Source organism: Sceloporus undulatus, chromosome 2 (genome assembly GCF_019175285.1).
Source record: "Sceloporus undulatus isolate JIND9_A2432 ecotype Alabama chromosome 2, SceUnd_v1.1, whole genome shotgun sequence".
Taxonomy (NCBI): Eukaryota; Metazoa; Chordata; class Lepidosauria; order Squamata; family Phrynosomatidae; genus Sceloporus; species Sceloporus undulatus.
The window spans coordinates 177,100,655-177,125,865 of record NC_056523.1 but is presented as its reverse complement, the minus strand read 5'-3'; the positions used below and the strand labels follow the sequence as shown (position 1 = coordinate 177,125,865).

General features: G+C 43.4%; 1 protein-coding gene across 1 annotated transcript in view; it reads right to left on the bottom strand.

Annotated features, from left to right (window-relative positions):
* The window catches only part of MARCHF9 (membrane associated ring-CH-type finger 9), a 69,235-nt gene that overhangs the window by 9,922 nt on the left and 34,102 nt on the right, over nt 1-25,211 (bottom strand). The window contains exons 2-3 of the mRNA XM_042448076.1: nt 6,586-6,741; nt 3,299-3,491 (exon numbers count right to left, since the gene is read on the bottom strand). Of these exons, the coding sequence (XP_042304010.1) occupies nt 3,299-3,491; nt 6,586-6,741 (349 nt within the window). The remainder of the gene's footprint in view (nt 1-3,298; nt 3,492-6,585; nt 6,742-25,211) is intronic.

Sequence of the window (25,211 nt, the reverse complement as noted above, 5' to 3'; positions counted from 1 at the left end):
TATCCACATGATCAACACTGGATGTCTCGTTCTGACCTCAGAGCAAGTGACTTGCAGTGGCAGCACAGTGGGATGGGTATGGAAAAAGCCACCTCATATTGCAATGGCAGTGCCAGGTAACTGGAGGGACATCAGGGTAGCTTTGGGGCCAGAATACTGCAGGCTACCCTCAGAGTATTTTGGCTCATGCAAATAATGCCTACATGAGGGCTTTGAGCATGTATTTGCCTCTTTGTTTAAGCAACCTCAGTATTCATGCCATCACAGTTTCAAGATTTATTTCTGCAGCTTTGAGGTCCAGAAAAATAAGAAAACAAAAGCTGAGATTCCACGGATTATAATAAGGGCTTCTGAGTTCCTGAAAGTTTTTAGTTTTTTACATTCAACTGCTGTGGAATGGTTTGTATTTTTTAAGACTACTCTAATGGTTGATTCCTGATGCTAGTGCACCATTCAAACATACCCTAAGTCAGAAACGAGGCACATGTCAGTGTCCAGCTATTGGACTGCATAAGTGCTAGCCAGCATAGCCAATGGAAGGGGACGATGTGAGCTGTAGTTCAATACCTGAAGGATTACCCATCCCCCATCCTTGACCTAGGTGTTTCAGCCATATTAATGTGGGGAGACTGATTGAGAGATTTATATTTATTTATTTGCTTTTAACAGGCATGTTGATTAGAGACACATATGCAAAACTAACAGATACACCTTATCATCTGGAATGGAATTGATACAAGGAAAACAAAAGGCAACCTCAGCATTAATGCCTTCAGTCCCTACCTATACTGGGAGAAAGGCAGGATATAAGAAAATTAAATAATAACAACAAGAATAATGTTCAGCTTCTAAATTAAAAGATGCTAGGGTTAAGTCAGAAATGAGGAACATGCCTCTGTTGGACTGAATTGGTGCTAGCAAGGATAGCCAATAGAAAGGAATGATGTGAGTTGCAGTTCAACATCTGGAGAATTACACATCCCCAACCCCTAACCTCCTAAACTAAAAGATGCTAGGGTTGAAACATGTTCCACTGTACTGTACACTGCCACAATTACTGGTAAGAGTCACTCACTCTGAGGTCGTATTGTGGCACTCATCCATGTGATCAATGATGGGGGCCTTGTTCTGACCTCCAAGTGAGTGACTGACCTGCGATGGGCAGCACAGTGGGACGCAAGCAAACAGCCACCCAGAGTCACAACGGAGGGTCTCAGGTAACAGAGGCTTGCAGTGGAGCTCCAGGGCCAGAATAGTCCAGACTGCCCCGAGAGTTTTCTGGGCCATGCTGACAGAGCTGAGTAAAAATTTTAAATAAAATTGGGGGGGAGGAGCCTTGGGGTCTCATGCAGGCTGCATGTTCCCCACTCCTGCTGGATGCATGTTCCCACTGGATGCTTAAAGGAGATGGGGCCAGCCTAACTTCCTTCAGTAAGGAGTTCTACAGTTGAGGTGCTGCTACAGAGAAAGCCCTGTTACATATACCCACCAACCTGACTTCACAAGATGTTGGGACAGAGAACAGGGCAGGCTCTTATGGAAGGAGGCTGTCTTTCAGATATCCTAGCCCTAAGTCGTTTAGGGCTTTGTTGGTCAGCACCATGTGGTGTAGTGGTTTGAGTATTGGAATACAACTCTGGTGACCAGGGTTTGATTCCCCATTTAGCCATGGACAACCCACTGCGTGACCTACTGAGTATGTGACTGGAGCAAGTCACATATTCTGAGTCCCAGAAAATCACATGATAGGATTGCCTGTAGGTTTGTCTTAGGGTTGTCATAAATCGGAAATGACTTGAAGGCAAACAACACCAACACCAGGTCAACACTGGCATCTTGATCTGAGATAAGAAACAAATTGGAAGCCAGTGCAGTTCTTGTAGGATCAGTATTATATGGTCTCTAAAATGCACACCTGACACCAGCCTGGGTGCTACATTTTGCACTAGCTGCAGCTTCTGAACACTTTTCAAGGGCAGACCCACAAAGAGCACAGGGCCCAATTGCTGGTTCTGGCACAAACTGTCCAGATGATGTATGGCCCGTTCAGCACCAAACCCATGACATACCACCCTTAACACAGATTTTAAATAGTTACTGTTTGCTCTGAATCTTCAATGAAGATCAGGAGCCCGCTGGAGCAATGCCCAGTGGCTGTTCATAATGTATCCCACTGTGCCAGCCATTGCTCCCTTTGAGGAGCCCAGCTATGTGATCAACACTGGACACGACATTTTCAGGCTCAGAGGGAGTGACTTGTGTTGCAGCTGGCAACAGCAGGTAGTAATGCAGGACACATGTGCGGAACAGCTGCCCAGCATTGTTCCAGAGTGTTCAGGTAATGGCAAGCTTCAGGTCCAGAACACTCCAGGCTGGTTCCAGAGTATTCTGGTCCATGCAGATACAGATGTAGTGGAGCACAACATCTAGCCAAAGGAAATCTTGTTCACCTTCTTGCCACTGAGCTTCTAGGATTTAATCAGACATTGTTATTACAGTTGCCTCTTTGTCTCTGCTGAGGTTCTGTTCCAGATCCCTCTGCAAACAGCAAATTCTGCAAGACCTGAATTCTCACTCTCCTTGATGGAGACACAATCTGCACACAACCACACTGGCATGGCCATGTGCATGTGCCACCATTGGAGAGAATGGGGAGGGGCCATCTGCAGATGGCAAGCCTGTGGAAGGGAAAAGCCAACGGCACTTGCTGTCTCCACATCCATGTCGACTAGAGGCTTATATTTTTAATATATTAAAAAGGGACTTAAATTCTCAGAAAGCTGAATTCTGAAAGCAATGCACAATTTGGTGCTTTCATCAAGCCCAGGGATACAAATAACTCTGCAGTATAAAACTATTTGCAGAACTATTTTTACAAAAATGCCACAGAGGGGTCAGACTGGAGAGAATGAGAGGAAGAGAGAGGCATATAACACATTGTAGCAAATTGTTACAATTTCAAGCAAAAACAGGACACAATAAAACATGTCTACAGAGAAGTACTTTCTGACCTCAATGGAAGCACATACACTACCGTTCCTAATTTCATCTGGTGTGTTAGCAAGCTCCCACAACTATTCCTTTGAGGCAGTGCTTGAGAATTGAACTTCTCTAATGCCAAGAAATCTTCAGAAATCCACCACTCCATTCCTGAGCATTGAGTTCCACAGAGGGATCACAAAGTGAGTGAAAAATTGCTTTCCCTTCCCCTGCCTCTAGCATCCTGTCGGTTCATGATAACTGGAAGAATTCCCTGCTCCATTTTCTAAACATCAAAAAGCGGGAAGAAAATTCTCACCTATGCACACAATGTCCATAAAGCCGTACATCCCATAGCAGATCTGGAAAAGTAGGTCCTGCCGCTGCCATTTGGCTGAGGGGCTAAGGGATGACCAGATGAGCCATGAGATGCTGGCGATGAGGAAGAGCGAACCCAAGATGATTGCTGCAATCTGCACCTTTTCAATCACTGTCAGGGAAATGGCCTGCCACTGTAGAGGGAAAAACATCACATGGAGGTTAATGCTGGCTGGGAGTGCTTTGACTACAATGGTGGAGGAGCAACAGATTGGGATTACTCTACGAGGAGTAATGAATCACAAGACATCAGATGCAGGGTGGACAGCTTTGGTACACATTCATGCTCTAAAATATTGCATGTTCTGTTTGGCCCTGTGTGTACGTACTAAAAAGCCAATTTCCGCTCTATTCTGGACGATGCATGTCCCAAACCCTGGCTCTGGTCCGAGCAGTCCGGATGGCATCGAACATGTTCAGCACCAGAACTGGGGTATAACACCCTTAAAATGTTGGGGTTTTTGTTTGTTTTTGTTGTTGTTGTTTTGTTTTGTTTTGTTTTGTTTGGAATGCCTGTTACTCTGGATCTTCTGAGAAAACCCAGAATCTTCCTTTCCCGTGCCACAGTGGCTGTTTACACGGACATCTCGCTGAGCCACCCGGCAAGTCTGCCACTGTTGCCGTAAGTTGCCTGCTTCTAAGGTCAGAATGAGGTGCCCAGCCAAATGATCAAGGCTGTATGCTTCATTCTAACCTCAAAAATGAATGATCTACAGTGGTGGCAAATGTGCCAGATAGCTCAGTGGGAGTCCATGTCGACAGCTGCTGCTGCTGCAGCTCACAAATGGAAAGCCAGGTAACAGGAGAAGGTCAGAGCAGCTGTATGGCCAGGATACTCTGAGCTGCCCCCAGAGTATCCTGACCCATGCAGATAGGGCCTCTGTTTCTTCTTTCTCCTTTGCAAACAGATGAGATTACTGAAATGACACCGGCAGGAACAACCCTAGAACCAAGCTGCACAAAGTATGTTCCAAGTAGCCTCAGGGTCTCTGGGAGCTTATCAAGGGCTCCTCAGTAAGGAGATCAACAATGGCAGAGAGTTTGTACTTTTACTATCTGTCTCCCCATGCAATGACAGCAATAGGGAATTTAGGTTCTCAGCCTGTGGCCCTCCAGTGTTTTAGACTTGCAGAATCCCTGAGCATTAGCAGTGGTACCTTGGGCTTCTAGGAGTTGGAGCCCAAAATATCTGGAAGGCCCAAAGCTGAGAAGTGCTGTTCTAGATCACACTTTCCAAGGGTGAAGGCCTTGAAAAAACTGGGCAAGGCTTGGCCTGTTAAAATGTCTATATGATAGAACCACTGCCCTCCATTTGATGCCCCCCAGGTGTGTTGTACTATATAGAATCATAGAGTTGGAAGAGCCACAAGGGCTATCCGCTCCAACCCCCTGCCATGCAGTAAGACACAACAAAAGCATTCCTCAAATATGTCCATCTAAACTCTGTTTAAAGACCTCCAAAGAAGGAGAGCCCACCACCCTCCAAGGTAAGCGATTCCCAACACTGGCTATGCTGGCTGGGGATGGTGAGGGTTGAAGTCCAACATACCATGAGAATGCCAACTCAGTGAAAACTGTCACAGAACATGCTGTGTAGTAGCCACTGTGACATGTTGAAATTCTGTGGCAAATGATTTCAAAAGGATTTCCTATCATTGGTTTGGTGAATCAATGGCTCTGCAGATCTGTTGGACTACCACTCCCATCAACCACAGACAGCATGGTCAATGCACAGAGATGATAGGAGTTAACAGCACTAATTCTTGAAGTCCAACATGGTTCTTTCCTGATGTTATGGGTTTTTTGTGCACAGAAACACACAGCTGTGTTAATGGAAACATTACCTATGAAAGCCATGAGCCTTTATGGCTCGAACTCAAAGAGTGCATACCTAGGCTGTGACTCATCCCCTCATAATTTTGCAATATGGGCTGGCCACATCTCAATTTTGAGAGCATGAGTCTGAGCTGAAATCTAATGGGACAAGCAATATCAGAGCTGAATGCTAATCTAATCAGATCTTGGAATAGTTACTATTGAGCATGGTGGCTTGCAGAATCCCCCAGCCAGCATGACCACTGGAAGCTGTACTTTTCTGATACCTGATGTTAATTCCTGCATACCTTGAAGGTTCTTTTCAGGAGGAGTAGGGCAAAGATGGAAACTGTGTGGCCCTCCAGATTTTGTTGGACTCCAATTCCCAGTGTTCCTAGCCACTGGGGCTATGCTGGCTAGCGCTACTGGAAGCTGCAGGCCATCAACATCTGGAGGGCCACATGATTCCCACCCCTAGAATAAGAGGTGGGAATGATGGAGCTGCTGAGTTTCTTCAGAACAGCATGTACCCAGTGTTGAGGACAATGACTGGAGTTGCCAAATTGTCCATCTGTGCATGAATCAGAATCGACTCATCCCCCCCCCCCACTACAAAGTCGCCATGATGACACTTTCACATGTCACTTTTCACATGGTGAACATTCTCCTTCCATGGGGACTGGGTAAGTCACAGAATTTACCACATGGGAGTCTGTACAGGGGGAAACAGTTTGTTCTTGTCATGCCCCTCACCCAATAGTCAGGGCTGGCCCAAAACATTTTGTTGCCTGAGGTGGAGAAGCTGGCATTTCCCCACCTCAACACCCAATTTCACATACAAAATCCAACTGTACCGGACTGACAACCAAATCTTCAACACAATGGCAGTGGGATAGCATCCTCCATTGCCCCTAAAGGCTGAGAACAGTGGTTCTCAACTTTCCTAATGCCACGACCCTTCAATACAATTCCTCATGTTGTGGTGACCCCCAACCATAAAATTGTGGTGTCTCGGTTCCTAAGACCATCGAAATATGTGTTTTCCTATGGTCTTAAGCAACCCCTGTGAAAGGGTCATTCGACCTCCAAAGGGGTCGCGGCCCACAAGTTGAGAACTGCAGGCTTACAAGTTGCATGGCAGGAGGGGGAGCACTGAACACTCATTACACTCTCCAAGTACCTTGCTACCAGTTCTCAGCATCATCTCAATTTCTATAATGCCAAGTCTGCTCCTGCCCATCATTCAAGAGAATAGGAGGAGAAACAGGTAAAGCAATAAATAAGACTTCCTGGTAGGCTTGTGCATGGACATGACTGCATGGCCAGATGTGCATTTAGCCTATCATTGCCTGCTGCCAACCCCAACCCCCAAACTGGCCAACTGATAAGGTCAGTTTGCTAACCATGGCTTACCTGCAAGGGGTTCTTTGTGCTAATGGCTAAGACCTGGTACTTGAAATAGCACAGCTCACAACTCCAGGAGCCCCTCTCGCTGATCCAACGAATCAGGCAGGGCTGGTGGGTGCAACGGACGGACCCATCACAGCGACACGGGCTCAACAACTCCCCCTGTCAAGAAAAAAGGCAATGGGAGAGTCAGGACATTCAACAAGTGCTCATTACAAATCTAATCTCTTTTTTAAAAAAATAAAATTACCAGCTTGGTAGATGAAGGGAATGCTGTGGATATAGCATTCAGTAAGGCCTTTGACAGGGTTCCCCATGACATGCTTGCAAACATGCTAGTGAAATGTGGGCTAGACAACGTAACTGTTACATGGATTTGGTTGACCGGCCAAACCCAAAGGGTGCTCAACAATGGCTCTTTTTCATCCTGGAGAGAAGTGAACACTGGGGTCCCACATGGCTCTGTCCTGGGCCCAGTGCTATTCAACATCTTTATTAATCACTTGGATGACAGAATTGGGGGCATACTTATCAAATTTGCAGATGACACCAAATTAGAAGGAGTAGCTAATACCCCAGAGGACAGGACAAAAATTCAAAATGAACTTAATAGATTAGAAAGCTGAGCCAAAGTTAACAAACTGAATTTTAACTTGGAGAAATGTAAGGTACTGCACTTAGGGCAGAAAACTGAAATGAACAGATATAGGATGGTTGACACCTGGCTGAATGAAACAACATGTGAAAGGGATCTGGGAGTCCAAATAGACCACAAGTTGAACATGAGTCAACAGTGCAATGTGGCAGCTAACAAGGCCGATGCAATTTTAGGTTGCATCAATAGAAGTATAGTGTCTAGATCAAGGGAAGTAACAGTGCCCTTCTACTCTGCTTTGGTCAGGCCCCACCTGGAATATTGTATGTAGTTCTGAGCACCACAATTCAAAAAGGATGTTGAGAAACTGGAGCGTGTCCAAAGGAGGGCGACTAAAATGGTGAAATCTCTGGAAATCATGCCCTATGAGGAACAGCTTAGGGAGCAGAGACTAGGACCCAGAGCAATGGATGCAAGCGACAGGAGATTCCACCTCAACATTAGGAGGAACTTCCTGACAGTAATGGCTGTCCGACAGTGGAACAAACTCCCTCGGAGTGTAGTGGAGTCTCCTTCCTTGGAGGTCTTTAAATAGAGGCTGGATGGCATCTGTCAGAAATGCTTTGATTTAGTTTTTTCCTGCATGGCAGGGGGTTGGACTGGATGGCCCTTGCGGTCTCTTCCAACTCTATGATTCTATGATTCTAGTTCTCTATATAGCCTCCTGTCTCAGAGACAGACAAAAGATACATTAGGTCAGTCACTGGCTCCCAAACTTTTGTCCTCCAGATGTTTTGGACTACAGTTCCCAGAGCTTTTTACCATTGGACAAGCTGCCTAAGGCTTCTAGGAATTGAAGTCCAAAACACCTGGAGGACCAAAGTTTGGTAATCACCACATTAGGTTCTCTTAGGAGACTGGCAGATGATTTCCAGAAACACATACATATTTCAGACTCAGAATTCTTTGACAACAGTAAAGAACCCTTCCTAAATTCAGCACTTGAAAAAGTTTTAGGTGCTGGGTTTTTTTACAATCACTCCCAGAATGTGTGTGTGTGTGTGTGTGTGTGTGTGAGAGAGAGAGAGAGAGAGAGAGAGAGAGAGAGAGAGAGAATGAATGACACTGGCCTTCCCAAGACTGACTCCACAGTTTCCAAAGTCCCCCTTCAGAATATCTTCTTGGATTTGGTGACTGGGAGTCCAGGTGATCTCACTGTGGTCTATTGCATGTGCTAGTTGTCTTCTTTATGGTAAGCACAACGTTATTAAAAATATTGTATATAAAATTACCTTCAGGCTATGTGTATAAGGTGGATACGAAACATAAATGAATTTCATGTTTAGACTTGGGTCTCATCTCTAAGTTATCTCATTATGTATGTGCAAATACAGTGGGCCCTCCATATTCACTGGACTTAGGGGTAGAAGCTTCCTTTGAATGTGGAAAAGACGCAAATAAAAAAACACTATCTTTCTAACTTAAGAGAACACTTTTCTAGGAATCTAGAGCCCAGTACAGATGGGAGGTTTGTGCTGGTTTGGGGCTGAAATTAGGGCTAGGTAGGGCTGGGCATCCACATGCACCCAGTCCTTATATCGGCACCTGTGCGCCATCTTGCCGCTCCCCCACCCACACGAGGTGCACAATGATGATGTCTGCATGGTGTAGCACCCAAACAGTATCATGCCATGCAGACATCATCATCGCATGTGAATGCACCAATGGCGCCCTGGGAGCGGGTTCTTTTTAGGCCTCCTGGAGGCCGCGCCATTTGGTTGGCACGGTCTCTATCTGTGGCAGAAAGGGGCAGGGTCTCGCCACCCCTTTCTGCCAATCTGTACAGCCCCAAAGTCCTCCAGCACAACTCTATGTTCAATATCTGTCAGAAGCTGACCACAGAATCACACTGGAGAACCTATACATGGCTAAATAAACGTTTTCTCTAGTTTTCTCTTGTAGTTTCTAGGTCCTCCAGAACAACTCTATGGTCAGCTTCCAGCAGAGATGCACTAGAGGACCTAGAGATTCCTAGAGAGAATGTATTAATCAAATTTGCAAATAATCAAATCTGCAAAAGTCAAAGACACAAATGTGGAGGAACAACTGTATTCCAAAACCTGAAAAATTCGAAACATTTCTGGTCCGAAACAGTTCAGGTAAGCAAGATTCAACCTGTTCCTGTCCCTGATCATAGAATCATCATAGAATACTAGAGTTGGAAGAGAACACAAGACCATCCAGTCCAACCTCAACCTGTCCTCTCACCTTTCAAATGCCAATCTTTGTCCTCAACCATTCTCTTCCAACATGACTATGGCCTTACCAGAGAAGACGAGGAGGAGAACACAAACAAGTGTCTGGCAATACAAACAGTGCTGGGCACTGCTCTGTGCCACCTCTGCTCTCCAACAGCAAGGCAAAAGCTGTGTTGTCAGGAGGACAGCTGCAACTGAAAGGCAGTGTAGGAAGATGACAAAGGACTGGAACCTGGATGAAAATTATGTTAATCCCATTCCAATTTCAATAACTAGTAAGTCATTGTTCCATTTTCTGAACTCTCCATTCCGGTGAAAATCAAAGCTCAGTCTAAATAGGGTTGACTGGTCTCAGGGCCTGGCCCTGAGCTTCCTGATTTCATGGGTAATCTGGACTAGTGCAGCCTCTCCTGTTTTGGTTTCCTCAACTCCAGGCAAGACGAACAGGACTGTGTACAAATCTCTAGCTCAGCTATTAAAACAGCAACTTGCTATAGTTTGCAAGCTGTGCTAAAAATTGCAAATAGGATACTCCAAAAGGACTATGCATTTACTTCATTAGCTTCCTCATTCCCTTCCAATCATTGTAGTGACAGGATTCACCCTCTTCTCTGCTCTGCTCAGCATCGACCTTCTGGCTAGAAGCAAGTAAAGATTCCTTATCCAATACCCCTAGGTAAGTGACAAGACATAATCTCCTCAAATCAATCACTTAGCTCTTGAGAACAGCTCTTTTAGCTAACATTTCCATGCTTAATTTCCAAAAATGAAAATATTTCCCTGTATGTGTATCTTTATTTGAATTACAAGCTGTGAACAGCTGTGGTTAATACTTAATGGATAATGCTCCGTGACACCACCAGGAGCCTACGTCCAAGATTTTGGTCTGGAAACCTCAGCACCTGGGGCAATCCTGAACTGGAAAGCATAGGCCTAAAGTCCATCCATTCTGGTCCTAATATCTGAACACTTCCTGAATGCCATCACTCCTCAAAGATGCCACCCATCATTGTTTGTTGTTGTTATTGTTTTGTGCCTTTAAGTTATTTCTGGATTATGCCAACTCAGTTGATCCATAATCAGTCAAAACTGGGCCAACACTGCCCCTCCCAAAGCCCACCAAGAGGAAAAGTCTAGATAAGAGGGTATCTCTAGGTCTGTAGTCCATTAGTCCCCCTCTGTTTTAAAAATGGAAAGCAGTTTGTTAGTTCTACCTGCTTAATGTGCTACCAGGAGAGCAAGAGGAGCAATTAGCATCAATATTTCAGACCCAGTTGCAGGAAGTATTAGCAATGGGTAATAGATATATATGCCCTGAACAAGGAAATTACTCTGGATTCCTGTCAGATGGAGCACCAGGAGCACAGAGTTAGTACTGAGTCTCTCATCAGACTCCTGATATGACCATTCAGCTTCACAAGCCCAATTCCAACCACAAGGGAGAAAAGGGACAGAATGAAGCAAGATCAGTAGTCATTGGCTGTAAAGCAAGCAAGCAAGACAAATCCATACACACCTTTGCAGAAGTTGACCACTTGTATTTTATTTTTTAAACTTTATTGTGATGTTTTTATAATATTTTATCTTGTGAGGCACCTCAGACCCCTTTTTGGGAGAAAGGCAGCATAGAAGTGAAAAAAATTAAAATATTTAGAGCTTTGGAAAATCATCTTTTTGGACCTCAACTCCCAGAATCCCTCAGGGAACAGGATAGATGCAATCAAGGAAGCCAAGGCCCTGAGTGAGCAAGACCTGAACAGGGCTGTTGATGACAGAGGGACTTTGGGGGTCTCTCATTCATAGGGTCACCATATGTCAGTGTTGACTTGATCGCGATGAACAACCATAACAAAATGCCCATCACAGTGACAACTTCATTAAGCTAGCCAAAAAGTGCAAATACAGTAGATCACAGTACTCATTGTTTGGAAGCATGTACCACTTACTGTGGATGGGCACATCCAAGGTCTTCTTCCCCTTTCTCATCTCTATGTCCACTCCATCTCTGTGTCTTGACATATTTGTTTTTAAATGAGGAAAGCCCCATTCATTTTTCTACTTATTTTGCAAGTGTACATACATTTGTATACTAATGGGTGTGCGTGTGCATACATGCACCTAGAAGTCACCCATTGGATTATGGTGACCTCATGAATTTCATAGGGTTTTCTTAGGCAAAGAATCCTCAGAAGTGGTTTTGCCTCTGAAATATATAGCCTAACTGCCAGGTATGCATTGATGGTCTCTCATCCAAGTCCTAACCAGGGCTGACACTGCTTAGCTTTCAAGATCAGATGGGATCTGGTGCCTTCAGGGCATTTACTGCATGAAATTAATTTCTGAATGCATTCTTTTCCTTGACAAAAATGCATTTCAGCAGTGTTTTGCATGTGTTAGAAAAAGGGGGACACTTTTCAAATGTGCATATAAGGTATTATCTGCATCTGTCCATCAAAAGACAGATTCTGGTGCACAAATGCAAAACAGGCAAAGTCTCTCAAAAGAGCTGATTCCTGACACATTTGTTATCACTGCTTTCAAAGCTTTCTAGAAAGGCACAGGTAAAGTCCAACTGGTTTTTGGATGGAGAAGTATCATAAAATCATAACCAGATCATACAGTTGCACATCACAAAGATACAGGAAAGTATTTGGATTATTCTGGATTTCAGAATAACTGCAGTTAGATATTAGAAAATCAAAACTGGAGCAGGTCTCCACAGTGCATACACCCCATGGACATAAAGTATAACACACATTTTTGGGCTAAGAACCAGGTACAGCTGGCTCTTTGTATCCACGGATTCAACCATTCACAGCTTGAAAATATTCCATTTAAAAAAACACCCTAAAAACAAACCTTGATTTTGCTATTTTATGTAAGGGACACCATTTTACTGTGCAATTGTATATAATGGGACTTCAGCATCCATGGATTTTGGTATCGATACGGGGGTCTCGAACCAAAATCCTGCAGTTATCAAGGGCCCACTGTACTTGAAGGAAGTCTTTCTCCTTGCTATTCCTGTTTGCATCTGAGCACTGCCAAATGAGACCACATTTGCAGTTTTGACTTTTGCAGATTTGATTATTTGTGGTTTTGATTAATGTATCCTCTCTAGGAATTCCTAGGTCATCCAGTGTAACTCTTCCAGAAGTTGAGCATAGAGTTGTACCAGAGAAGCTAGAAGTTCCTAGAGAAAATACTTCTCTGGGCATTTGTAGGTCCTTCAGTGTGATTCTATGATCAACATCTGGCAGACAGAATCACAGAGCTGGAAGAGACCTCAAGGGCCATCCAGTCCAACCCCATTCTGCCATGCTGGAATTCACAACCAAAGCACCTGTGAAAGATCTCCATCCAGCTTCTGTCTCAAAACCTCCAAAGAAGTAGACTCCACTGCTCTCTGAGAGCGTGTGTGCCACTGTCAAACAGCTCTTACTGTCAGGAAGTTCCTCCTAATGTTGAGGTGGAATCTCTTTTCCTGTAATTTGCATCCACTGCTTTATGTCCTATTCTCTGGAGTAGCAGAAAACAAGCTTGCTCCATCCACAATATGACATCCCTTCAAATACTTAAACAGGACTACCATATCATTTCAACTGTCTCTTCTCCAGGCTAAACATGCCCAGATCCCTAAGTCATTCCTCATAAGGCATGGTTTCCAGATCCTTCACCATTTTGGTCGCCTCCTTTGGACACACTCCAGCTTGTCAACATCCTTTTTCATTTGTCATGCCCAGACACAGTATTCCAGGTGGGGTCTGACCAAAGCAAAACAGAGTGGCACTATTACTTCCCTTGATCTAGATACTACATTTCTACCGATGCAGCCTAGAATCGCATTGGCCTTTTTAGCTGCCACATCACACTGTTGATTCATGTTCAGATTGTGGTCTACTAGGACTCCTAGATCCCTTTCACATGTAGTCTCATTAAAACAGGTGATCCCCATCCTTTATCCATGCATTTCATTTTTCTGCCCTAAGTGCAGTACCCTATATTTCTCCTTATTGAAATTCATTTTGTTAGCTTTGGCCCAGCTTTCTAATCTATTGAGATCATTTTGAATTCTGATCCTCCCTTCTGGGGTATTATGGTCAATTAGATGTTAACCACAGAGTGGCACTGGAGGACCTGGAGATTCCTAGAGATGTGTTCGCTTAGATAAAAAGAATAGTATTTTTTTTTATTTGCCGTTTTTCCACATTCACAGGGATTTTTCATCCCTAACCCCAGTGAATGTGCAGAGGCCACTGTATTTGTGCATGCCTCTGCTGTTTGATGTGTGTATGCAAGTGGGAGGACTATTTATCTCAAAAGATTCTTTCACACCATGACTCCGCTTTAACTGCCCTGGCTGCCTCTTATTGCATCCAGGAGTTTGTACAGCATGGCCCCCATACTGGCGGACTTGCCATTCGGAGATTTAACCATCAGAGGATGGCAAGCCCCCATTTTGGTTAATGGTGGCATGTGCACGCAGCTGCACTAGTGGGCACATTGCACCACCATTATTTTTAATGGGACTTAAGCATGCATGGATTTTGGTATCCATGGGGGGGGGGGGGGGGGGTCTGGAATGAATCCCCCACAGATACGGAAGTCTGGCTGTAGTTTGCTTGGAGGTACCAGAAGAGAATTCTTTGGTTGAGGACTCTAAAGAGCTCTCAACAAAATGTTGATTTATTTCTACAGTGTAGACTCAACCAAGATACCCGACAGATTCCATGGGCCTTTCCACACAATCCTGTCTCCCCCCCCCCACACACACACCCCTAGAGTTTGCATCCATACATACAGGGAGATAGGAAGAAGCCAAGGGGATCAGCAACTAGATCACTCCCAGATCACAGATACTGACCCTAAGATTAACAGACTCATGCTGTCTCTCACTCCAGGCATCCAAGAATGTGTGTTACCCATGTACATTCGAATGTCTGTTGAGCAGTTCGGAAATGCTGGCATTTCTGATAAGACACTAATGATATATCATTAAACAAAACTAATTCATTGACATCAAAACGTGTAAGAGAAAGCTATGCTAGTAATTAGTTATGTTAATATCATTAACATGTTGGCAACATGTTTGTTGTTAATTTAAAACAGCAATTAAAAAAATAAAAATAAACCAAAATAGTTGAAGGTGGTTTCCTACACACCCCAAACAGCCACACGCACAAAAAGCAAGGAAAGAAAACAATCCCCAATGACGATATTTAACACTGTTGGCATTTAATGTTTTTTTTTAATGGAGTTGAAAAGCTGATGAAAAAATTTAACTAATTCTTTACTTATTATTTCCAGGTCCTGGAATGTGGAAAATAAAGGATCTATATCACTGATATGGTCTATCACACACCTAAGGCTCTTGAACACAGAGGGCAGGGCTGATGGGCAGCATCCTGCCAAGACAATTTGCTAGTGAAATACGCTCACTCCACGTGTGGTGGAGTCTCCTTCTTTGGAGGTTTTTAAATGGAGGCTGGATGGCCAACTGTTGGGAGTGCTTTGACAGTTTATTCCTGCACAACAGAATGGGGTTGCTCTGGATGGCCCTTGGGGTCTCTTCCAACTCTAACATTCTACCCTGCCTCCTAGTCCTACTCCCAGGAAGCTACTGTGGTGTAATGGTTTGAATGCTGGACTACAACCCAGAAGACCAGAGTTCAAATCCCTGCTCACCTGAGGAAAGGAAAGGCCATGGGATGAACTTGGGCAAGTCAGACTCTTTTAGCCTCAGAGGCAAACTCTTTTATGAACAAACCTTGCTAAGAAAAAAAAAACCATGGTAGGGTTCGCCTTAGAGTCAGCATAGATCAGAAACAGCTTGAAGGCATACAACAACAATAAACCCTACTCCCCATGGCACTGTGTTTGGACGAACTGGCCAGAGTTCCTAATAAATCTTATGTCAACCTTGGCATCCGCCACCACTCCTGAAAGTAGTAGGGTAGTTTGGAGGGGGAGGGAAGCACACACAGCTTTCTCCTCCAAAACTCTGACATCCAGCATTTTCTGCCTCACTCTGCCTAGTAGTAGTAGGACCAATCCTGCTTGTAGCATTAATTCCCTCCTCCACTCCTTGTTTATCTGCAACCACAACAAATACGTGAGCAGGGTTCCTTGCCACACAAATTGCACGTTCTGCTTCTTCTGGTGCTGAGTGGAACTTGTGTCTAATAAATCAAATTTAATTGAATGAGAAGGTCAAACGATGTTGTCTCATTTTCATAATCTATCCTGCTCATTGTGAAAAATCAGGATTCGGCTTTTAAAGTTGCAGAGGTCTGCTTTTTACCTGGCAGAGAACCAAGATCCCTCAACATAGCCTTCCTCCTTTTCTCCTCTTGCTGCTCAAGCCATTAAAACCTCTGATATAAATCCTAGAGATGCAGAGACCTTGTGCACATTATTCAGCAGCAAACAGGTTTGGCAGCAAATGATTACTTGACAGGGAGTCACAGCAGTGGCTGGCCTCCTCATTGTGTGTGCATTACAAGAAGATATTTGCAAAAAGAAGTCTGACCCCTTTGTTTTTCACATTACTACACTGTTAGGGGTACACTTAAAAGATTCTAGGTGTACAAGCAATGTATAAATCAGTGCATAAATATGCTCAAATGGTCTCTTGATTGTATTGGTCCAGAAACAGGTGTTGACCATGGCAAAGCAATTTCTCGACCCTGTCTCTCCATCACATTTAAGATGCGTCCACATTGTAGAAATAATGCAGTTTGACACTGCTTTAACTGTCACGGCTGCATCCTATGGAATCCTGGAATTTGCAGTTTGTGATAGAAAACTTTGTGATAGAGCTTTGTGATAGAAAAAGACAAATATCTCACATAATTACAGATCCTAAAATTCCATAGCATTGAGCCATGGCAGTAAATGTGGTATCAAACTGCATAAATTCTGCCATGTGGCAGCAGCCATAGACACACTTACAAAGTGGTCTGCCTCATTTTCCTGTAGAGTTAGGGTGATAATGATCTCTACAGTGGCCCTTTTTATCCACTGGGGTTTGACTTCAGGACCCCCATGGATACGAAAATCTGTGGATCTTCAAGTCCCATCGAATACAATGGTATAGTAAAATGGTGTTCGATAGATAAAATGTCAAAATCAAGGTTTGCTTTTTGGAACATATATTTCTTGGAATATTTTCAAGCTGTGGATGATTGAATCCATGCATAAAGGATCCATGGATAGAGAGGACCAACTGTATTTTACTTATGGTCACTATTCCTTCTGTTCTTGTTTTTGATTATCTCTTAGTGTACTTTGACCATGTTTTCATAGTTGCCCATCAGGTGGTCTTTCCATCCTCTTTATACAGAAAGCTGAAATAGAGGTTGTGGGGTGGGCGTTTGAGCCCCCAAAAGATCTAACAAAATTGTATCACCAAGACTTCTAGGTAGCCAAGTCTCCTCAGGAATTATCAATAAGAAGGGGACTCAGTGATCAAGCTCTAAGAAATATTAGCTGACAACTTTGTCACTGATTCCTCACAGATTTTGTGCAAATCTGAAGCTCTCTCACCAAGACTATATAGACTTCCCAAGATCCACAAGGATTCCATTCCACTCCGACCCATTGTGAGTCTTATTGGATCCCCCACATATGACTTGGCCAAGTTTCTGGCCACACAATTACAAACCCATATAGGGCAGACCGCCCCCCCCCCCGCCCCCCTACATCAAGGGTTTCAGCTCATTCCATAGGAAAAATCAATAACCTTGAACTAAAACCTGAAGACATATTAATCAGCTTTGATGTGGCCTCCCTGCTCACCAAAGTCCCCGTAATGGACACCATGACACTCATCCGACAGATTTTTCCAGAAGACATCACAGCCCTGTTCAAACATTGCCTCACTACAAGCTATTTCCAGTGGGACAATGGATTCTACGAACAGAGAGATGGGGTAGCAATGGGAAGCCTTCTAAGCCCTGTGACAGCAAACTTTTACATGGAACACTTTGAAAAGCAATCCCTGGAAACAGCACTGAAAAAGCCCACAACTTGGTTCTGATACCTGGATGATACTTTCACCATTTAGAGCCATGGAAAAGAAGATCTGGCTGTATTTCTGAACCATCTGAACAACATCCACCCCAACATCAAATTCACTATGGAAAAAGAAAAGGAAGAAACACTGTCATTCTTGGATGTCCTAGTCATCCGCAAACCGAACCTATGTTTGGGTCACACAGTATACCGAAAACCCATACATACAGACCGATACCTGCACAAGAACTCCAACCATCACCCAGGACAAAAAAGAAGCACAATCATAACACTGGTAGACCGAGCAAAACGCATCTGCGAACCCCACTTCTTGGAAGATAGAACTGATTACTGAAGCACCTGGACTGGGCTCTACAGGCTAATGGTTATTCCAGCTCAGACATCAGAAGGGCTGTCAGGCCCAGGAAAACCCAGAGAAGTGAAGACAAGCAGCTACCCAAAGGAAGGTATTTTTACCATAGCTCAAAGGAGTCACAGACAGAATAGGCAAAGTGGTGAGGAAGCACAAATGGTTTACAAACTGACAAAGAAAATCCAGCAAATGCTTTGCTCAGCCAAGGACCAGAGAGACCCTCACACAGCCGCAGGAGTTTACCGCATACCATGCAGCTGCGGACAAGTCTACATAGGGACCACCAAACGCAGTGTGCAAACAAGAATCAAGGAACACAAGAGACACTGCAGACGAATCCTCTTTTGCAGACCCTCCCACCCTGAGTCCTGCCATGAACAGCAGAAGAATACACATGCAAATCGCTCCTGCCTTTCCAGGTCATACAATATATATACCCAGGTCCTTTCCAGGCAAGCATTCTCTGAAGCTGCCAGCCACAGATACTGGTGAAACACCAGGAAGAAACTCTTCTAGAACATGGCCACATAGCCCAAAAAACCCCACAAAAAACTATAATATTATAAGGCTTCCTGCAGTTTATCCTGTGCACTCTTAACTTAGGAGTATGCTACATGGAGGAGAACCTCTACATACCCATTCTGCTTATAGGAATCTTCATATTTAAGGATGTTTGAATGATAATATAAGTAATTTGCCCTTCCCCTTTGAGTACCTGCAAGTGGGCAAAATTAACAACAACTTGCCTTCCATTTTGACATTCCCCCAAGCTTAAAATCGGTTTCAGGATTCTTCTTTTCCATTTGTTTCATTCAATTTTCAAGATGCTCAAGTTGGTGGCCATCTCATAATAATGAATTCCACAGTTTAATGTGTGAAGAAATATTTCCATTTGGTCTGTCCTGAATCTCCCATCATTTGGCTCCACTGGATGGCTTCGGGTTCTTTTATTAAGAGAAGGGAAGGGGGGAAATGATCTCTCTGTATCAAAGAGGTGGGCAACTGTGGAAGGTTAGGAGGTCACAGGATCCCCCAGGGGATACTGGAGGGCCACACATGCCCTGCCATATCTACCTTTGAAAAAGAGGCATGGGGCCTAAATTAGTCTACCACAACACCCCAAAATGTGGCGCAAATAAGCCTGAGGGCAGGGAACTGTCCAATTAAAAAGATTGTATGTACAGCGCTGTGTAAATTTACAGCGCTTTATAAATAAAGGTTAATAATAATAATAATAATAATAATAATAATAATAATAATAAATACCTCCTATGTCTCCTAGAGGGAATTGTAGTGCAAATTGGGGGGGGCATTTTTTGATCCCTGGGGCCCATAAAATGGCCCTGGGGTCACATGCAAAAATGCCACCTCCCTCTGTTCCTCATATTGAAGTTGCTGTAACTCTTGATTATTTTGCTGATCACTGTCTACACTTTTGCCAGTTTGAACTTAACAAGCCTTTACCTAATTCAGCTCTCCTCAGTCTAGCATTCTCCAGATGTGCTAGACAACAAATCCCATCTTCCCCCGACGGCATAGTTATGCTGGCTAGGGATATGGCAGCTGAAGTCCGACACATCTGGAGGGGACTAGTTTAGGGAAGGCTGACCTAGTTTCACCATATTCTGGCACAAACCCCAGCAACAATAGCTCATTGGTTCCTGTGAATGAGGCAGACGAAGGAGGAGGAGGAGGCAGGGATTGAAAACTAGAATGCACCCTGTTATGGGATGCAATGATGAGCCTGCATTCTCAAAAAGGAATTTCAAAATATACAACCTGTTTATTCAACTACAGAGCTCACTATTACTGTCAAACCCCATCCCAACACCCCACTGTCAGCTGAAGACATTCCAGTGTTTGAGGTGAAGGACAAGATGGGCCATTCCTTGTACAAGGGCAAACTATGCAGACTGGCAGCTAAATCTCTCTTCAGTACTGGTGGGGCTACAGCAATCTTCCACCACATGTTAAGGCAGCAAGCTATCTAAGGCAGTGCTGGGCAGGATATGTGACATACACTGAGCTCTCCCCTCCAGGAACCTGAATCCAACTATGGAGTTTATCACACGGAGGCAAATTACATACCGTAAACCCTGTGCAGTATGTAAAGTCTGTATCTGATTGTATGCAAAGTCTGTATGTGTTTCATATTTGGTGTGTTTTAATAAAAATGTAATTTAAAAAAATCCTGTGCAGAAATAGGATTTAAAAGTCGGGGGGGGGGGGTCGGTTGTTTTTCAGATGCATTTGTTAAAGGAGAAATAACACAACATTAACCCAAGCAGAAAGTCACCAAAACCCACTCCTTTTTACTTTCAGAAGTTCCCAAAAGTAAAAAGGAGCGGGTTTTGACGACTTTACGTTCAGGTTAATGTTGCATTATTTTGCCTTCACACAAACATCATCTGAAAACCTATCCTCATTTGTGGGTTTTGTACACTTTTTGTTCAGGTTGATCCCTGACATCATTTGAAAATCTACCTGCTTTTATGGTTTTTTTCTAGTTTAAATTTAGTTTCTGCATAGGCTCCGTCCCATATAACAAACTCCTATAACTTTAACCGCTGTGGTTGCATCCTATGGAATCCTAGGATTCACAGTTTAGGGAGGAGCATTTAAAACTCTGAGCCAGGAAGCTCCAGTGCCTCCGTAAATTATAATATCACCACCCTAGAATCAACCATGGCAATTAAAGTGGAAGCACAGTACTACAACTGTGTAGTGTGTAAGAGCCCCTTGCTGTTGTGTTCCTCCAAGTGATTTTCTGCCTTATGGTGGCCCTAAAGTGACCCTATTGCAGGGTTTTCTTGCATGATTTGTTCAGAGGAGGTTTGTCATTGCCTTCCCTTGAGGCTGACAGTATGTGACTTGCCCAACGGCACCCAGTGGGTTTCATGCCTTAGCTGGGAATTGAACCCTGTCTCCAGTGTTTTAGTCCAACATTCAAACTACTATAACACACTGGCTCATTGTTATTGTCTCTCACATCTTCTGCTGAGGAAACTAGTCCACTTTCCCTAATGGTAGAGCTGGCCCTATCTGCACCCTCTCTCCCCCAGCAGTTTTCAAGCTCAGTATATATACTGAGGAAACAACGAGCCTGCAAGAAACCTGTTTGCAGGCACACATGCACTTGATAAAGATTTGGCCAGTCCTAGATTCCTGAGGCACATACCTGTCAGATACATCAATCTGATGCATGCGCACCTTACATTTCTAAGGATATATAAACAAAACATCTTATATCAAAGTTTGAGAATCCTTGGCCCTCCAGATGGAGATGATCTGCTTTTCCCCATTATTGCTCACCATAGCCAGGCAGGCAGGAATGGAAAATCCAACAATATTTGGAGGGTCAAAACTGCTACAGTACTGTCTTAAGGTGCATCTACACTATAGAAATAATGCAGCTTGACAGCACTTTAATTGCCATAGTTCCATCCTGGGAATCCTGGAATTTGTAGTTTGGTGAGGCAACAGCAATCTTTGGCAGAGAAGGCTAAAGACATTGTAAAACTACCAACTCCAGGATTCCCCAAGATGGAGCTACAGCAGTTAAAGTAGTGCCAAACTGCATTATTTCTACAGTGTAGATGCACCCCTATATATGCACCCAAGTAGACAAAATAGGAACAGCTTTCAGCCCCTTCCATCCCACTGTGCTTCCAAGAGGAGAAGCTGGAATGGGGTGAGGCAGATGGAATATCTACTGGGCATTAAGCCTGCTTCTGGCTGGTCAGACTGAAAGAGCAGGGCTAGAACAGAGTCTATAAAACCCAGTGTTTCCTCCTGCCAAACACCTTTCCCCAGAGCTAGCAGCCACTGCCTTGAACTCTTGAGATGCCAGCCATTACAATGCTCACAAATCTAACAAACAACAGACTAAAAATTATTCTTCTCTCAACCAGATCAATTTAGGATCAAGGAGGTCCCCATGCAATTGAATATTTCAGCCCACATCTCTTACAGCTAGAATATAAAAGACAAAAAAAGAAAAGGAAAAAAAAAACCCAGTGGCCATCACTACTTCTTTGTAGCAGTAGGGACAACTCTTCACTTTCTTATTTCATTAGCCAATCCATCTACCAAATGACAATCCTCCAAAAAACCAGTCTGCTTGTTAGGCTCCGTTGTTAGCATAAAAGCCAAAGCCAAGTCCTGATTGTCATGATGGAAAAAACAGTAAAGTGACAATGCATCCCCCCCCACCAAGTATTGGGGTACCAGTTGACCACTGTGTTCCCAAGCCTGGGTTGATCAGCCATTTCTAAGGGTGAGAGCAACAGATCTTAACAACCAATATGCAATGAAGAATCAGACAGGGAACTGTGGAGTAAGCAGCCCCTCTGCTGCATTTCTGTATGCAGCGGCATCACTGGGGGCACTTGGGAGTGAGTTCTGCGCCCTAAGAGGGGGTGTCACCACTGCTCCTCCAACGTCTGCCTTTTAGCAGAAATGGGCTGTGGTATTTGCCTGCATCCCTTTAAAATGCTGGAGCTCAGCAGAAGAGACGGAATGAGTGGGAAGAGGCTCAGTGGGCGAAGAAAAGGAAAGGCCTCAGGTTTTAAACGTTTTTTTACTTATAAATTTTTATTTAAAAACATTACATCTTCCCAAATTTTCACTTTAACCACATGCAATTATGTAAATGTAAATATATTTAGGCTGTGCATGATATTGTAATTTAAAGGTATAATTTTAATTTTGCTTGTTTATGCCACAACTATTGCCATTACATTCAGTGATATATGGGAATTATGATTTACAAGTAACATTTGAACAAAAAAACATTACTAAGGATTCTGTATGGTGTGATGTGAGAGGAGAGCAATGGGGGGAGATGACGCCATGAGTTACCGCACTGAGTGACACCAACCCTAGTGATGCCACTGTCTGTGCAACCAAGGGAGGGTAAGAAACCTCAGACAAGCCTGAGGTTTCTGTCCTCCTTTCATCCATGTTGCACTAAACCATAGTTACTATTTGGGGCATGCTTGAACAATGCAGGAAGCAGCAGGATAGGGGGGTTTGTTTGGGGGGTTGTGAGGGTGGGGATGTTGCAAGAAGGAGCACACAAGGAACAGCTTGGACACAGCAACCTTCCAAGCCAGAGGAGACACAAACCATCTCCCACTGTTTTAGCAAGGGATGGAAAGAGGAAAACAGACTCTGTTCATAGAGGCATTTAATGCTGCCTGCAGCCTCCACCCCCTCACATTCCAAGCAGAGCCAGCGGGGATGACAGGGATGCCACAGATGGGGAAATAAAGATGGGCAAGTCTTAATTTTAAAGGACAGAGCTTGATCCTAGCCCCTAAACTCAAAAAGCTCCTTTTAAAAATAGTAATGGCTGTAGGTTCATGTGCATCAAAAACAACTTCCATTATAGCTATAAGTTTAAACAGTACCTATTTTTCTGCCTAGGGATCTTGCAGCACCTTTGAGATTAACTGGACGAAAGAAGTTGTAGCAAGACCTTTCTTGTTCTGTTTCCTCAGCCTGAAGGCTAGGGCTGAAGCCAATTTCACACAGTTATTCTCAAAGGTGCTGCAAGATCCCTTTGCATACTGATATTCTCGACTAATATGGCTATGTAGCTAAATTCTTTGTTTTTCTGTTTTCCAAAATAACTCAAACAAGTAACTCAAGTTACTTTTTTTAAAAAAAATGTGAATGCTACAAGCAGCTGGCCTATGGTACAAAACACACACTCCTATGATCCACTGCATCGTCCCTTCAATACAAAGAAGCAGCACGGGACAAAATCTCCTCCAGCATTCAGTGGGGCTGCACCCTTGTAACTATAAAAGTAACTTTAAAATCAGTTACACTGCCAAGGTGTGGTATTATCCCATACTGAATTACAATAGTTAAGTAACTTAGTTGTCGTGGTTGGGAAAAGGAATTCATTGTTAGTTATCTGTAACTCGTTACTTCTAAGATCTGCCTAGACTTTATGGATTAATTTACAGTCTTCAACACATGTAGGAAAAAGTGACTAGATTACAACAGAAAGTCTAGGAAAAACTTCCTGGCAGCTGTCTGCTTAGAAATATGAATCTCCAGGGGAAGGAGTTGGAAAATTTGGGGATCCCCTGCATTTTCTTCCAATGACAATTTTTTTTCTGAAGTTTTTATGGTGGAAAAAACTAAACATTTTGGGGAAATGTAGAAAAAATTCAAATCAAGTGCTTTCTCTTTTGGAATGAGTGTTATGCCTTGTAAAATACCGAGAACCGCATAATATGAAGACTTGTATGCAAAACAGTCTATAGAATTAAAGAATGATCATTGCTGAGCACACTGTTGAATGTTTGTTCCTAGTTGGCGACACCATCTTCACGAGAGGAGCATACAATAAGAAATTGCCTGCTTATGTTGATAGTATACTATTAAAGAGTTCATTTTCCCACATGTTGAGTTAGTTTTATGACTGTCTAAAGACGCTGCTATCCCCATCTTTAAGACTGTAACTGCACGATGCTGTTTCTTTTCAAATACTGTACTTAACTTTATCTGTTTAGCTCTTTACTACAATGTTTTTATTTCTGTTTTAATATTTCCCATTGCAAAGACTAAGATCCATAGGAGGCATCACTTATACAGATTTTGTAGCTCTTCTTCTCGTATAGGCTGTAGTTACAATTTTGCTTCTGTAAATTTCATAACTATATCAAATAGTACAGCTTGAAATGCTAAGTTAAGAAATAAAGCATTTTATATTGCCAAAACAGTGCAATAAGATTAGACTCAATATGAGAATAAAAATTGAACACATTTCATTTTATCTCCAAAATTTTGGCTTTTTCCCCCGAGAAGGAAAAGTATTTATTTTGGCTTCAACATCTCCAGCTATTTTACACCATTCCCCCTCTCCTCATTTAAAGGAGAGACACTGACAAGCTAAAGAGCTGAGAATTGCACCAAAGATGCACCAGATAGTTGTAAGCATCCATCGTATACACTCATGTTTAAGTCAGTCTCATGTATAAGTCATGGGCAAGTTTTGGAGCCAGAATTGTGGATTTTGCACCACACAGCTGCTGTTGCTGTTATTTTCCCACCCAGGCATTCAAAAAGGCCAGAGATGGCAATGTGGAGGAGAGAGTAGAGGGGATTGGTGCTTCTTTTAGGTTCTCTTGGGATGAACTAAGCTGTTGCCTCTTGCCACTCTATTCAGAGAAGAGGACAGTTACTTTTTTATAAGAGTTTAAGTACAATGCTTACATTGACCATGGATAAATCGACCCAGGTTTTTGGGCTCTTTTTTAAAAAAATAAACTTTCTAGATTTATACACGAATATATAGAGCCAGCATGGCATAGTGGTTTGAGTGTTGAACGAAAACTGGAGACCAGGGTTTGATTCTCAGCTCAGCCATGAAACCCAC